The sequence below is a fragment of the Pipistrellus hanaki genome (genome assembly GCF_964339955.1).
Source record: "Pipistrellus hanaki genome assembly, chromosome: 14".
Lineage (NCBI taxonomy): Eukaryota > Metazoa > Chordata > Mammalia > Chiroptera > Vespertilionidae > Pipistrellus > Pipistrellus hanaki.
Window position 1 is genome coordinate 29,320,454 of NC_140516.1, and position 14,809 is coordinate 29,335,262.

The window sequence follows — 14,809 nt, forward strand, 5'->3', positions numbered from 1 at the left end:
GGAGAGGAATGGATGTGAGGCAAACTACAGAAAGGTCAGTGAGCAATTCAATGTTAAAAGGATGCACAGAAGCCAAGAACGTATTTATAGGAAACACCTAGATTATTTTCTTTTTGAACTATTGGCCATTCAAGTTCTATTGCTTTCTTGAAGATAATCAAACCACTTTTTTTTTACCTTATCAATTGAGGTTGTGCAATTTATTTGAGCTTCCAAAACTGAGCTCTCCAGAGCAAATATGTACCAAAAGCGCTTGTAATTTATATATTTTGAAAGTAAACATTAAGTACTGGAACTCTGGAGCTGAGTGGCCAAGGTTTTTACCACAACATACTATATGCACGATCTTGGCCTATTCATTTAACTTAACAGTTTTTCATCAATTAACGTGTAGATAATATAATACCTACCTCTTAAGGTTGTTATGAGGATTAACATTTTAATCCCCATAAAGTGAGTAAATAGCACCTGGCATTTATAAGTACTAAATAAAAGCTACTATTAACCAGCATCTCATGAAAAAAAAAAATGAAAAAAAAGATGATTTTATTTAAAAGTTTAACTTAAAACAGCCGATGGTCAATGAACACTAAAAGACACCTGGCATTTTCAGAAAATAAAATGATACCTATCTGCATCCACAATGAAAGATCACAGAAAATGCTCAAAACCAGTATCTCTAAGCAAATCCACCGTGTTAACGGATATGAATAGCCATTTTTTAGTAGGAAAATATTAGATTAAGTTCCCAAATAAGATATTTTATTCAAATCAACAATTCTGAATCATTTAGATGACAGAGTGAAGTTTCTGATTTTTAAAAGGGAGGGAAAGATTGTAAGGATATTAACAAATATCACATCAGAATTAAGGCCAATTGTGTCCACTCATTTAAGAAAATAAAGTATATTCACGTATATTCTAAGACTCACTCATATATTTGAAAACATAATTAAAATGTAAACAGCATCTTAGCTACTTAGTCTATTTATACTGTTGCTTTAAAAACTAATACCAAATAATTCTGATTAAAACTTGAAACTGAAACTTCTACTGTGCGGCAATTAAGTATCTGAAAGTCACACGGCTCATTTTACTTGAAAATACATGTTAATAAATTTACACTACCTCCACATGAAGTTCCCCAGCCAACCTAATTAGTGAAGTCTTACCATATGAATATTCTCTTTTGTTAAAATGATGAGATACCGTGGCATTTAGGTATGCAATAACACTTGGGATACTGCCCAGGCTACAATAAAAATCAGTTCAGGCACATGTTAAACAAGCATCTTATGAAGAACACTTCCTTTAACTGAAGAGATGTGGGAAAATTGGACTGATTTTCCATTTGAACTCCTTGGGGTTTCTTGGAATGTCTTGATAATAAGTGAGTGTGTGAAAGTTCCTCTGTATCCTGTTCATTCATGGTTGCTATGGCACACCCTTTATAAATATTAATGCTCACACATGAAAAAGAATCCACCTATAATAAGGACACTACTATCTAAAATTTGAAAAGATTGAATGTGTTGATAAAAAACTAATTAAACAATGAAACATTTCCTCAATTAAAACTTAAAAAAAAATAAATGACAGGGTTTGTTTTTCTTTTAATTATTCAGATATAAGGATATTAGCACAAGATCAGCCAAAGTTACACTGAACTGGCTAGAATTATAGCTTGGGGTCAGATTGGCATCAGTTTATAAGATTATTAGAGACCCAGAGTACAAAATTCGTGCACAGTTAGCGTCCCTAGGATGGGCCAGCCATTAGGGCCGATCTGTGGGGTGACCAGTGGTGCGATCAGAGGCCCCGCTGGCAGTGGCCTTGGCTGGCCTGGTGCCTCCCATTCACCAGCCCCGCCCCGCCCCACACCACCACCACCACCAGTCCAGGCTTGTGGGCTGGGGCAGCTCCTTCATTGAGCGTCTGCCCCCTGGTGATCAATGTGCATCATAGTGACTGGTCATTCCATAGTTTGATCAATTTGCATATTAGGGTTTTATATAGATAGATGGTCACTGTAGGGACTTTAACTGAAAGGAAATGAGCACACATTATTTCAAAGGTTTTTTCTTTTCACAAAAAGAAACCATGTCAATATAAATTCCAAGTTAGAAATACACATTATTAAAATCTACCTAAGCATAAAACATATTTACATAGTGTATGCCTTGTTTCTTTTAAAAAGCATTTTCTATCTTAGTATGCCCAAGATTTAGGAAAACAATCTATCACTCTTATTAATTAGGCAGCTAAAATGCCATCCAACCTTTATACTCGGCATCTATCACACACACATAAAACACTGGGAACATTCCATCCTCTTTTTATGAAAGCAACATAGCAGAAAACCTAGTCACATACTGAAAGTTAAAGGCAGAGTTGAAGCTACTTGATTATCTGACCAAACATACTTTTAATAGATGTGAGCTGCTATGGCAGTTTTCTGAGCTTGCTCAGTGACCTGACAGTGTCTGGTTTTAGTGCAATAAATCACATTTCTCTCTTTCAATTATCAACCATACTTCCTTGTCTGAAAAAAATATGAAATTCTCCATTAATATCCTAAACACAAGTACTTCATACAATTAGCATCTAAATAGCATTTCACCTCTTTTCAAACTGTTTCTCAACAACAACAAAGGGAGAAAATGAAATTGTTTCATGTCATCTGTGTGCAGGTTGATAAGATGAAAAGGGAATATTTGATTTTCAAAAGAGCAGAGTTGCCAACCATACCTTCCATGACATACACCAGTGACCCCACGTCTCCTTCTTTGATGATGCAGCTGTCTTTGCCATACTCCACTGGGTACATACAATCCACAATCTCCTGGATCTGCGACAGCTCCAAGTTCTTCATGAAGTCATTGTCAAGGATGGCTTCCTTTATGAGATCCTTGGACCTAGGGCAAGGAAGAGAAGATTTACTGGCACATCTGACAAGTGCTTTCAGTTTCTGAGGGTTAGCAGAGCCAGACAATACAGTGTTGAGTACATTATACATGCATTTTCTTGTTAGGAATCCAACCATTTTCCGAAAGACCTGAGAACACAGTAATTCCATTGCCACAGGAAAGGTACTGAGAAATTTTCCTTTAAGTAAAGTATCATTTAATGGACATGTGACAAACCAGAAAATCATACAATTCCATTTTGTTTTAGAATGTTTTTTAATAGCCACAGAGATTTTAGAAAAATCAACGAACATACATATTAAACTGAAGTTTGTAACTTAAAGAATCTGAACAAACTACAACATTTTAAAAAATATATTTTATTGATTTTTTTACTGAGAGGAAGGGAGAGGGATAGAAAGCTAAAAACATCAATGAGAGAGAAACATTGACCAGCTGCCTCTGCACACCCCCTACTGGGGATGTGCCCACAACCAAGGTACATGCCCTTGACCGGAATTGAACCTGGGACCTTTCAGTCCGCAGACCGACGCTCTATCCACTGAGCCAAACCGGTTTTGGCCAAAATACAACATTTTATAGAACACTATTATTACTGTGTTTATGTATTATAAAAGAACATCAGGATGTATTGTGCCTCTTCCATTAGATTTTATGATCCATGAAGTGAGAAATAATTTTTAATTTTTTCCTCTACTCTATGCTCAGTGTCTATCTGCCATAATACTGGTTATAGTATGGGTATTCAATAAAAAAAAAAAATGGTAAGAACTAGATTCCTAATCAGCTGTTTGAAACCACTGGTAGAAATAAGAGTTACTTATTCATATCTTATCCTTCTGTAAAGAATATTTATTTCCCCCCAAGCAACTAAATTGAAGTAACCATAAAGACAAGATTCTATTGAACAAGACATTTCAAACACATGATTTAGACATGGAACTAAATGGGTAGCCAGTGGGGAAAATATTTTAAAATTCTATAATTGGGATTCAGTGTTTGACAGGAAAGTTTTACAGAACTTAAAAGAAGGTGATAATTTGATTCACTGGGATAATAAGCTCCAAATGACTTCTTAAGTATGTAAAAAATAAAGTGAATAGAAATTTTAAAATATTTTGTCAGGAGATATAATCAGAATACTGTCTGAGAAGTCAGAAACTGGCTAAGAAGAAAGCAAAGACCTCAGCAACATAGGGGAGAAGCAACACGTTTGGAATTTTATATGAAATATCTCAATTTGAAAAGCATTTGATTACAGCAGTCTTTGTCACATTTCCCTAGCAAGTGGCTTTCAGGGAAATGACCTGCAGTAGTGAATACTGACTACAGCATCAGCCCTGCCCATGTCTGGGTAGCTTTTCATCTACTAGTAGACCTCAGTCTGACTGGATTAGCCTTCACACATCATGTTTTATAATGATTTGGCTTTAATAAATGAAGGGGTCACCAGGTCTGAGTGGCTCAGTGGTTGGGCATCAACCTATGAATCAGGAGGTCATGTTTTGATTCAGGTCAGGGCACATGTCCAGGTTGTGAGTTTGATCTCCCTTGTGGGGCATGCAGGAGGCAGCCGATCAAAGATTCTCTATCATCATTGATGTTTCTCTCTCTTTCCCACTCCCTTCCTCTCTGAAGCCAATAAAAATATATTTTTAAAAAATTAAGGGGTATACATAAAACTGAAAATTCATCAATATGCAAACATTCGTAGAATGGACTGTTGTAATACAATTAAAATTATGTTTATAGAGAGTATTTATGGATAGGAAATTTTTATAGTATTTTTGAAGTGAAAATAAAAGATACAGAATTATCTCTAGAATAAGAAGGTCAGTGTGTGATAAAATATAAAGAAAAGAGTGTTTGGAGTTATTAGATGTATCCAGGACCCAATGTGAGTCTTTTCATCTACACCTTGAGCAGGTTGTCTTACTTTTCTGGATTTCCATTTTATCATTTGTAAAATGGCATTTTAAAAATTACCAATCTAATAGAATTATCTGTGAGGACCAATGAAAATATAGAGCTACTTTCAGTAAATGGTGGGTGATTAAGCTGGTAGTAATATTAAATGCAGCAGTAGCAATAGGAATTATGACTTGAAACAATATCAGAAGAAATTAAGAGACTGGTATTAGCTCAGTTGCCTTTGGTGACAAAACTATATTTTTTCCTACTTTTCTCTTTTTATAAAACTTTCTAGAGTGGGAATGCTTTTTATATTGAAAAATCTTTAATTTTAAAGGTAATTTATGAAAATAATTATGCTATGAGGAAAAACAAAAAAAAGCTATTTATTTCTCATCTAAATAATTACTTAAATATAGATACTGAACACTAGTTGACTGTTATTGGCATATTCAATAATATTATTTTTAATTAATCCTCTTCCTGAGGCCTGTATGTAAATACTAGTGGCAGGAATTTTCACCTAGTAAAGAGATGGAGATGATAGGCTCTATTTAAAAAGTCTGCTTGTGAAACCTTCACTTTTATAGGGCTATGTAGCTCTATGTTGTTTTCTTAATCTGGTTTGCCAAAACTTTATTTCTTCTGAGGTAAAGAGTCGATTCTCTTGAGTCTTCAACACAGGATGTAAAACTTGGGTCTCTGACTATGATATTCATAAGCTCTCCTTTCCTAAGCATCCTCACCATTCCTGACCTCAACTATATCAGGAGTACTGTCATAATGACTGCTGCACTCTAGGATTATTTTTTGCAATAACCAGTACTTATTTTCAGGAAATTAATTTTAATCAAATTGATAATATTCTCTTTATTAAAGATTCCTTTATTTTGTTTGGGTCAAAGAATGAGGCCATTAATGTGTTCATATTTTCTAATAATATAAAGATCAGATATAATCAACCTCAAAATCCCACCATGTTTAGCTAAGTGCTCCATTAAAAATATGAGCCCTAGAAATGCCACAAGGATAGAAACAAATCTCCCTTCCATGAAAATAATTAGCTCAGTCCAAAGATGATTGACACAAGTCACTTTCTCTTATCTGGTAAGCAGTATTATTAACCTGTTGTATGAAGACATTAAAAAGATGACACAATGAGATCTGACACAATCCCTTAGAATTTTCCAAAGTATTTAAATGGTTTTTAAAGTATCGGGGTGAGGAGGGAGAAGAGAGGAATTCCAGGTTGCTTTTGCTTCTCAAATTTCATTTTAAATAGAGAACATATCTATCTCAAGTCTCCACTAAAGCAAATTTGAGGATTTCATATATGCTTTGTGTCACTGCAAAACAAATTGAAAAATATAAGACCCATGTCTTATCATTTATTCCTTCACACAGGTATTGTCCAATAGCATGTTTGGCTCTGGAATGTCACAAATAATCCATCTCTTCCTTGACAAGACAGAAATCTTATGCCTCTGAGTAGTAACTCAAACATTTTCTTATCAGTGAGCAATACTTAAAGCCCTGCCTCTGTGTGATTTCCCATTAAATTCTTTCCCACTGAAGGACTTTAGGTCAACTCACATTAATCTCCACTTGTTCCACCATTACTGTATATAATAAAAACCCAATATGTAAATTGTCCCCTTGACTAGTTCAACCAGGGGATAGGGCCAATGGTGGCAGGTGACAGCAGGCAGCTTGGAGAAAGGAGTCCCCCACCCCCTTGGCTGGCAGCAGCAGCCTCTAGAGAGCATATATGTGCACAAAGTTCATGCACTGGGCCTCTAATAGATTATAATCAACCAGAGCCTCCACCTAAATATTTTTTCAGTCTTTTTATTTTCCGGAAGAAATAGTCTAAGACACTCACTGTAATAAGATAAGATGCTGCATATGAGGTCAGCTAAACTGTGCTATCTGTATGGGAGCTGGGCAAGCTGCTATCACAGGTTCCAGAAGGTGGCTATCTCCTCTAACCCAGAGTATATGTTTTAACAACATTTGCAAGAAATCAGCAGCCTGATCTGGGAGGTGTAAGAAGCAAATACAAAGATTTTAATTTCTAATCTTTTTTAAAAAAAAAATATTTTATTGATTTTACACAGAGAAGAATTGAGAGGGATAGAGAGTTAGAAATGTCGATGAGAGAGAAACATCAACCAGCTGCCTCCTGCACACCCCCCACTGGTTATGTGCCCGCAACCACTGTACATGCCCTTGACCGGAATCGAACCCGGGACCCTTCAGTCCCCAGGCCGACGCTCTTCCACTGAGCCAAACCGGCTTCGGCTTAATTTCCAATCTTTTTTGTCTGCTTCTGTGAACAAATAATCTATTTTTTTTAAATGCCCTTTCTTCTATACCCCAAATTTGTGGTTTTTAAAATCCAAACACTTGTAAAAGTTACTTGTTTATTTCATGCTAGCCTTATTGATTTGTCATCAACAAACTGTCAGCCTCTAAAATATTAGCTATATATAGCAGTGTGCTGGTAAACTGGCACTCCAGGAAAAAGAAGAAAAAGGCCCAGATTTGTAGTGTTTGCCAATTTCCATGGTATAAGTATTCTTGCCACATCTCATTTCAAGTTACCAATGCAAAGGCAACATATATACAAAATTCCTGAAAATGTAATAGGAAGTTCTTTTATGATCCAGTTTGAGTTGGCTCCAGCACATCCCTGGATATATATTATTTTTTTTTAACATCTGAAGAATTTAGTGCACCTTAATTTATAAATGCTGCAACCAATCTGATGATCCTATCCTTTATTAAAAATTTCATTAGGTGCTATAATATCCCCAGATAATTTAATGCCAGGATTAGCCATAGTTCTTCCAAACTCACAATTTTGAGAAAATAAATTGGAAAGTTCACTTCTCTATTTGCTTATTGCAGAGTAAGTTCCTGAAGATACGCAAGAAATATTTGTCAGAAATTGTCTTTTCCTACAAACTGAGGTAAAAGTGGGCAATTCCAGGGTGAGTATATAGAGAAATATGCACCTACTTCTCTAACCAGGGAGCCAACATTATTCACTATTAATAAACAGAAGACTCATTCGTTTTCTCAATGAGATATCTTAATAAAAGGATATCTGACAGTCAGATTATCATATTGTGGGCTAGCAATATCTACATAGCACTAGTTTTATTTCGAAGAGTGAAAATGCTATTTCAGATGGGATGACTAGGAAGACTTTTTTGAGCTGAGGACTGATTAACAGTAGAATCCAACCATGAGAAGATTGTGAAGACGAGCATTGTAGGTAAAAGACAAAGACAAATGTCCAGAGGTTGGAACACACTTGATCTGCTCGAGGAAATTAGACCTATATGGCTGAAGCATAGAGTGAGCAAGAAGGAGGTAATCAAGGTAATCAAGGTAATCAAGAAGCCAGGGCTCATAAGACCTTGAAGACTGTGATAACGATTTTTATTTTATTCGAAAGCCTTAGGAATCCTGTGAAGGTTTGTAAGAAAACCTGTGACTTACAAATAATCTCTCAGACATAAACAATAAAAAATACAAATTTATTTTTAAATGTTACTTATTTCATGGAAGGTTTCTATCATTAATTTCATCAAATAATGGATATAAAAACATAAGTTATCATATTACTTAGAAATTCTTATACTTGAAACTCTTGGGAACTTTCATAAATCTTACATTTATTTGGACTCTCAGCCAGCTTTCACATATTGGGAGAGAATTAGGTCTGCTCTCCAATTTTAAGCTTTCTCTAGAGTCTAGACACTAAAAAGTTACACTCCGTTAAGAGTCTCTCTTTAGATTAGTTCCCCTTGAACACATGCCAGGCAATAGTAAATATGCCCTAAACATGTGAAAAGTAATATCTGATCCCTTCTTTTGACAAAGACTTCAGGCACTGTAAAAATAAATAAATAAATAAATAAATAAATAAATAAATAAATAAATAAATAAAATCAACAACAACAACAGTCAATCCTGGCAGAGTGATTCAATGGTTGAGTGTCAACCCAAGAACCAAGAAGTAACTGGTTCAATTCTCCATCGGGGCGCATGCCCAGGTGTGGGCTCGATGCCCAGTAAGAGGCATGCAGAAAGCAGCCAATTGATAATGTTTCTCATCGATGCTTCTATCACTCTAACTCTCTCCATTTCTTTCTCTAAAAGTCAATAAAAAATATATTTTAAAAAATAGTCAAAGCTATTAAATTATTACTAATAATGGAAATTACCTTAAGTAATTTAAAGGTATAAAAAACTTATTCAACTTTTTTTTACTAAAAAACTTATCAAATCTTTGACTCAAAAAACTCACTAAATTTCTTTAGCTTTCAATGGTCATGTATAGATTCAAATGTCAGAAGCAGTAAATGTAGTTTCAAAGTCACCTTGACCTACAATAGTGTCTCTAAACTTGGCAACTCGGAGGTCTAACCTCTGATTGACAATTCATCGATCTTTTACTCAGATAACATTATTGCTAGACACTTTAAGGTTTTCTAATTCCAGGAGCTACAATATTACAACAGGATAACTCCATCTATCTACTGTGAAATATCTGTTTAATAACCTCTAAGCTAGAAAAACTCTTGGAGTAGTCCTCTTACTGCCTCAACTATTAAGATTCTGACCAAACAGTGGGTCCTACTTCTTGCCTAACAGCTTTCCTGAATGAACTCTGTAGATAGACATAACCTGGCTGAGAGCTAAGAAATATCAGTCAGCCCACGTTTTTAAAGATAAAATTTAATCCCACAAAGGTATTGGCTAATTTAGATACTTCCTCAAAACTGAAAATCAGTCTTTAACAAGTTTCAGACTATTTTCACATCAACCAATTCTGCTATTGCTATCCCATTATTATAGCAAAATAGGAGTTAACGACCTAACTGGTTTGACTCAGTAGATAGATAGAGCATGGGCCTGCACACTGAAGGGTCCCAGGTTCAATTCCGGTCAAGGACATGTACCTTGGTTGTGGACAAAACAGGGGAATCAATGGGCCAACATATATGATAGCAACATAGTTCTTAAGTGACCAATGATATTAATGTTTTGTCTGCTATATGCATGGCCAATAATTTCCAGTTGCCATTTCTTTTTTTTTTTCCTGTAGTTAAATATCCGAATTAAATTAGATATTATTACTCTAAAACAAAACAATTATTGAGGCAAGTAAGAAGTATTATCCCATACAATATTCATTTGCTCAAATGTCCCTTAAGCCTTCTCTTTTTTAACTATTACTTTCATCTCATTCTTATTGACTAGACACTGTGCTAAATCGCTCTAACTATTAAAGTCACTGGTTGGGTGCTAACAAACTGAGCGGACATGTATTAATTAAAGGAAGAGAAAATGATTGTTCTTTGTAGGTGTTCATCAACATACAAAAAGTCAGTATTAAAGTATCCCATTCAACTCTTCAACTCATTTCATGCTCCAATAACACATCTGACAGCTATTAATACTTCACACTCCTGACACTAACTTAAAATGAGGCAGATCAAGCTCTTGCCGTATAAGCTCCTCTTTCTTATCATGAAAGTAGAGCTGAGGGGCCCTCGCAGGTGTGGCTCAGTTGGTTGGACATCCTCCTGAGCACCAAAAGGTTGCCTATTTGATTCCCACTTAGGGCACATACCAGGATTGCAGCTCAATGCCCAGTCAGAAAGTATTCAGGAGCAACTGATCAATATTTCACTCTCACATGGATGTTTTTCTCGCCCTCTCTCTGCTCCCCCCTCTCTAAAAATCAATAATTTTTTTTTTCTTAAATAAGAAGTAGAACTGTGGAGTTTCAGATAAATACTATAAACCGTTTTCCATGAAAATAAGTAAGACTGTACACAGTACATTACAGAAGAACCATGTGGCATGGTCAATTATGAACTAACCCGATTTTTGAAGTTTAGATACTTAAACTTCATTTAGCTTATTAGAGAACATTTAGCTTATTGCAATACAATGTTTTGAAGCAATATTATATCATAGTTTTTAAAATACACGAACAAGTAAGTTCTAGATTTACTTTGTTTCTAGCAAGGTCAACATGGTCACACCATGAGCTTCCATTAAGTTCCTTATCACCCATGTGACCCACCCTACAGGGCCAGATTGGGTACCATGATGTTCTGTGTGGTCTTTGAAACCTAGTATGTTTCATCACCATCTGCTATGCATTGTCATTTCAATTATTGCAATGCTTCATTTTAAAATTGGTCATTATAAAATCAGTTTAGAAAATAATCTATTGTTTAGATGTTTCTCATATTTAATCACTGGGACAAATTACATTTTTTTAAATCCTCACCTGAGGATATATTTATTGATTTTAGAGAGATAGGAAGGGGGGGGGGGGCATTGATGTGAGAGAGAAACATCAATGGGTTGCCTCCCATATGCATCAGGGATTGAACTTGAAACGTTTTTAGTGATTAGGACAATGTTCTAACCAACTGAGAACCCTGGCTGGGGCCAAATGAACGTACATTTTAAATTACCTTACACTTGTCTGAGTTCAGCATCAGGAAAATAACATGTTTGTACCAACCACCCACCTCCAAAACATGTATGCTTTCATCCGGCTAGAAGTTGTGAATTGGATGATTCATTATTCCCTGTAATGATGCTTCCAGAAAATTAGAGCCAAATTTAGCTTTGATACAGGGACATGCAGATGTTTGGAGGCAGATCGGCTTAGCTTGCTTTAGGCTTTCATACATTAGATACTTTGTGCCTGCCTAAAGGGTGATGGCATATATATATATAGAAAAAAAATTTTTTTTAATTTTAGAAACAAAGCAATCGTGCTCCGAGTTGTAAAAACATTGTGGTTTCAAGGCTTTTTAGTCAAAGTGAAAAATTAACCAATAATCATGACAACATGATTTGTCATCACAGTAGTAGTAATACACTAACTAGTATCACTTATATTGATTACATGCTTACTCTAAATCCCTCGACAAAGAGATTTACCTTATTTAAGTCTCACAATGACTTGCTAAGTTTGCTAAGGTGGAACAGAGGCTCAGAGCATTTATGTCACCTGCCCAATGTGATGTGACTAATACGTGGCAGATAGAGTCAATATTTAAAGGTAAATCTGTTTGACTCCTACATCACATGCTCCTAAATTATTTGATTTCTGAGTTCACAATACAAAATTGTATCGAAATTTGAATATAGTATTCCAATTATAAAATCCAAAAGCAAATGTTCTTCTCACTTATCTCTAATTCTGCCACCGTAAGAATGCTAGGTTTGGAAAATACGACCTTTTTTCTGCAGAGAGCATTTCATGCTTTCAAAACAAATCCACATCTGACATTTCATTCCACTATTGCCACAAACGTGTGCAGTAGGTAGAACAGATGTCACTATTATCCCTATTTGACAGATAAGAAAACAAAGGCGATTGGGGTCAGATGCCTGCCAAGTCTGTGTTAGAGATTAAAGCAGAACTTAGGTCTACTGATTACTGGCCTGAAATAAATGCTTTTCAGATCTTCCTTCATTAGACACACATTCACATATATATTCTCTCTCTCTCTCTCTCTCTCTCTCTCTCTCTCTCTCTCTCTCTCTCTCTCTCTCTCTCTAGCTTAATAATCAAACTCGCTTGAACAAAGACTGAACCAGTATCCACTGAACCAGTATCAGCAGGGAACTGGGAACTGAGGCCATTTGACAATAATTCTATGATTTTAAAAATTCTCCAGAGGTTCCTTCAAAGTGATTTGCCTTTCTGAATAAATCCATTTTCCACATTACCGAAGTATGAGCATGTTTTGTGGCTTTCACATAAGATAACCTGTAATACAGAAACAACTCTTGAGTATAGGAATAAAATTTAATTTATCTGGATGTCAGGGCGTTCACATTTTTTTCTCTCCTCTGCCTAGAGCAGTTCCTCTTTCTTGTTCTCTCTCTTCCCACAAACCCTGCCTCAGGTGAACCTGATATTCAAATATGGAAGAATGGAGTGTACAAAAATTTACCATCATTGGGATGTATATCTGTAATAGAACTCAAAATAAAAAGGAAGCTCTTATTTGTGCTTATAGGCCAAAAATAAAATATTCCAAGAAAAAACTCAAAATTATATTAATTTTGTAATTAATATAATTGATGACCTAGAATATAAATATATTTCAAAGTCAATATAAGATATTAAACATTAATTGCTTTCTATGTTATTATGGTCAAAATCTAATATGTATGATTTATAAACTTAAAACATGCTAGCATAATGGTATATGCATTATAATCTATTGAGTTACCTTATAAATCTATTAAATGTTTACTGAAAAACACAGAGAAGGTAGGAGGAAGGAAATGAGGAAGATAAATGAATGTGATTTTATAACTTGAATCCACTATTTATGTGTTTACTTGTACCATGCTGTCTGTTACAGATTTGTCCTTTTCTGTAGCAAATAGTTAATGTTTATTATTTTTCCAGCACAACTAATCTAGATCCACATTTAGCCACTGCTGGTAAATACAAGCAATAATGATTCATGGCTTTCTAACACAACCATTATTATCCACAAAGTGATTTACAAAGTGACCTAGAGTTGCTGCTGACATGAGTGTAGTATTTATGGAAGTAAGTCATACCTACAAATCTAAAAACTCAGTACTAAAAATGTATCCTTTGCGAAATAAGGTCACACCCATCAGTGAGAGGAGGACAGAAATAACAGAGGAGCCATAAAGAAGTGTGGGAGGCCATGAAGCCAAGGAGATGAGTCTAATAAATAAACGCAGAGGACGCGGGGTTCAGAGCACAAAATATATCTGAAGTGCAAACACATTTGCAGGTCCATAATCTAACAGGTAATGCCTCCAGCCAGTCAAAGGAGGAACGACAGGGCTCTGCTAGGCCCAGGTTCGAAAAGCCAGCGACAGGCTATAGGAAGGGAGGAACCTTGATTCTGAGGTTGGGGGACACTGAGTCAAAGTGAGGTCTAGAGAAAAAACAGCTTAAAGAATTCATCCAGCCGAAACCGGTTTGGCTCAGTGGATAGAGCATAGGCCTGCGGACTGAAGGGTCCCAGGTTCGATTCCAGTCAAGGGCATGTACCTTGGTTGCAGACAGATCCCCAGTAAGGGGTGTGCAAGAGGCAGCTGATCAATGATTCTCTCTCATCGATGTTTCTAACTCTCTATCCCTTTCTCTTCCTCTCTGTAAAAAAAAAAAAAAAAATCAATAAAATATATTTAAAAAAAAAAAAAATTCATCCAAAGGGAATTCAGGCAGAACTGAGCCCAAGACATTGACTCCTCAACCTGAGGGTGTGAGATACAACAAAAAAAGATTCAGAGAGCCAGCAGGAGGCAGTGATTCAAATGTTCCTGGGGCAGTGGTTTCTAGGGATTCAGGGGACTCTTCCATGGAGTAGTTGGGCTGTGACCTAGCCCTACATGTGCACGTGATATTAAAGATGTAAGGATTGTTGGACAAACGCTCTACACACAGCCCCTTCCATTGCTTCTACATTCTTTGTCACTATCCAGAATGAAGGAGGGAGAAGAAAAAGGAACAAAGAAATGTGAGGAGGAGGAGGTAACCCATGAGTACACTCTACCTTTTCTTGTGGGTACAGTCTAGGTACAAGACCAGCTGCCTAGGTCAGTGGTCGGCAAACCCATTAGTCAACAGAGACAAATATCAACAGTACAATGATTGAAATTTCTTTTGAGAGCCAAATTTTTTAAACTTAAACTTCTTCTAATGCCACTTCTTCAACATAGACTCACCCAAGCCATGGTATTTTATGGAAGAGCCACACTCAAGGGGCCAAAGAGCTGCATGTAGCTCGCGAGCTACAGTTTGCCGACTATGGGCCTAGGAGAAAGCCTTTTGTGCAATTTTAATTGTACATGTTACTTAACTTTGTCCTCCCAATAAAAACTTCCAGACACAAATCAGTACGTTAGTTAGGAAAATGGTTGATGCAACA

General features: G+C 36.0%; 1 protein-coding gene across 2 annotated transcripts in view; it reads right to left on the minus strand.

Annotated features, from left to right (window-relative positions):
- The window catches only part of PRKG1 (protein kinase cGMP-dependent 1), a 1,113,305-nt gene that overhangs the window by 886,128 nt on the left and 212,368 nt on the right, over window positions 1–14,809 (minus strand). For both annotated transcript variants that reach the window (XM_084903443.1, XM_084903442.1), the window contains one exon: window positions 2,749–2,915. In XM_084903443.1, the coding sequence (XP_084759569.1) occupies window positions 2,749–2,915 (167 nt within the window). The remainder of the gene's footprint in view (window positions 1–2,748; window positions 2,916–14,809) is intronic.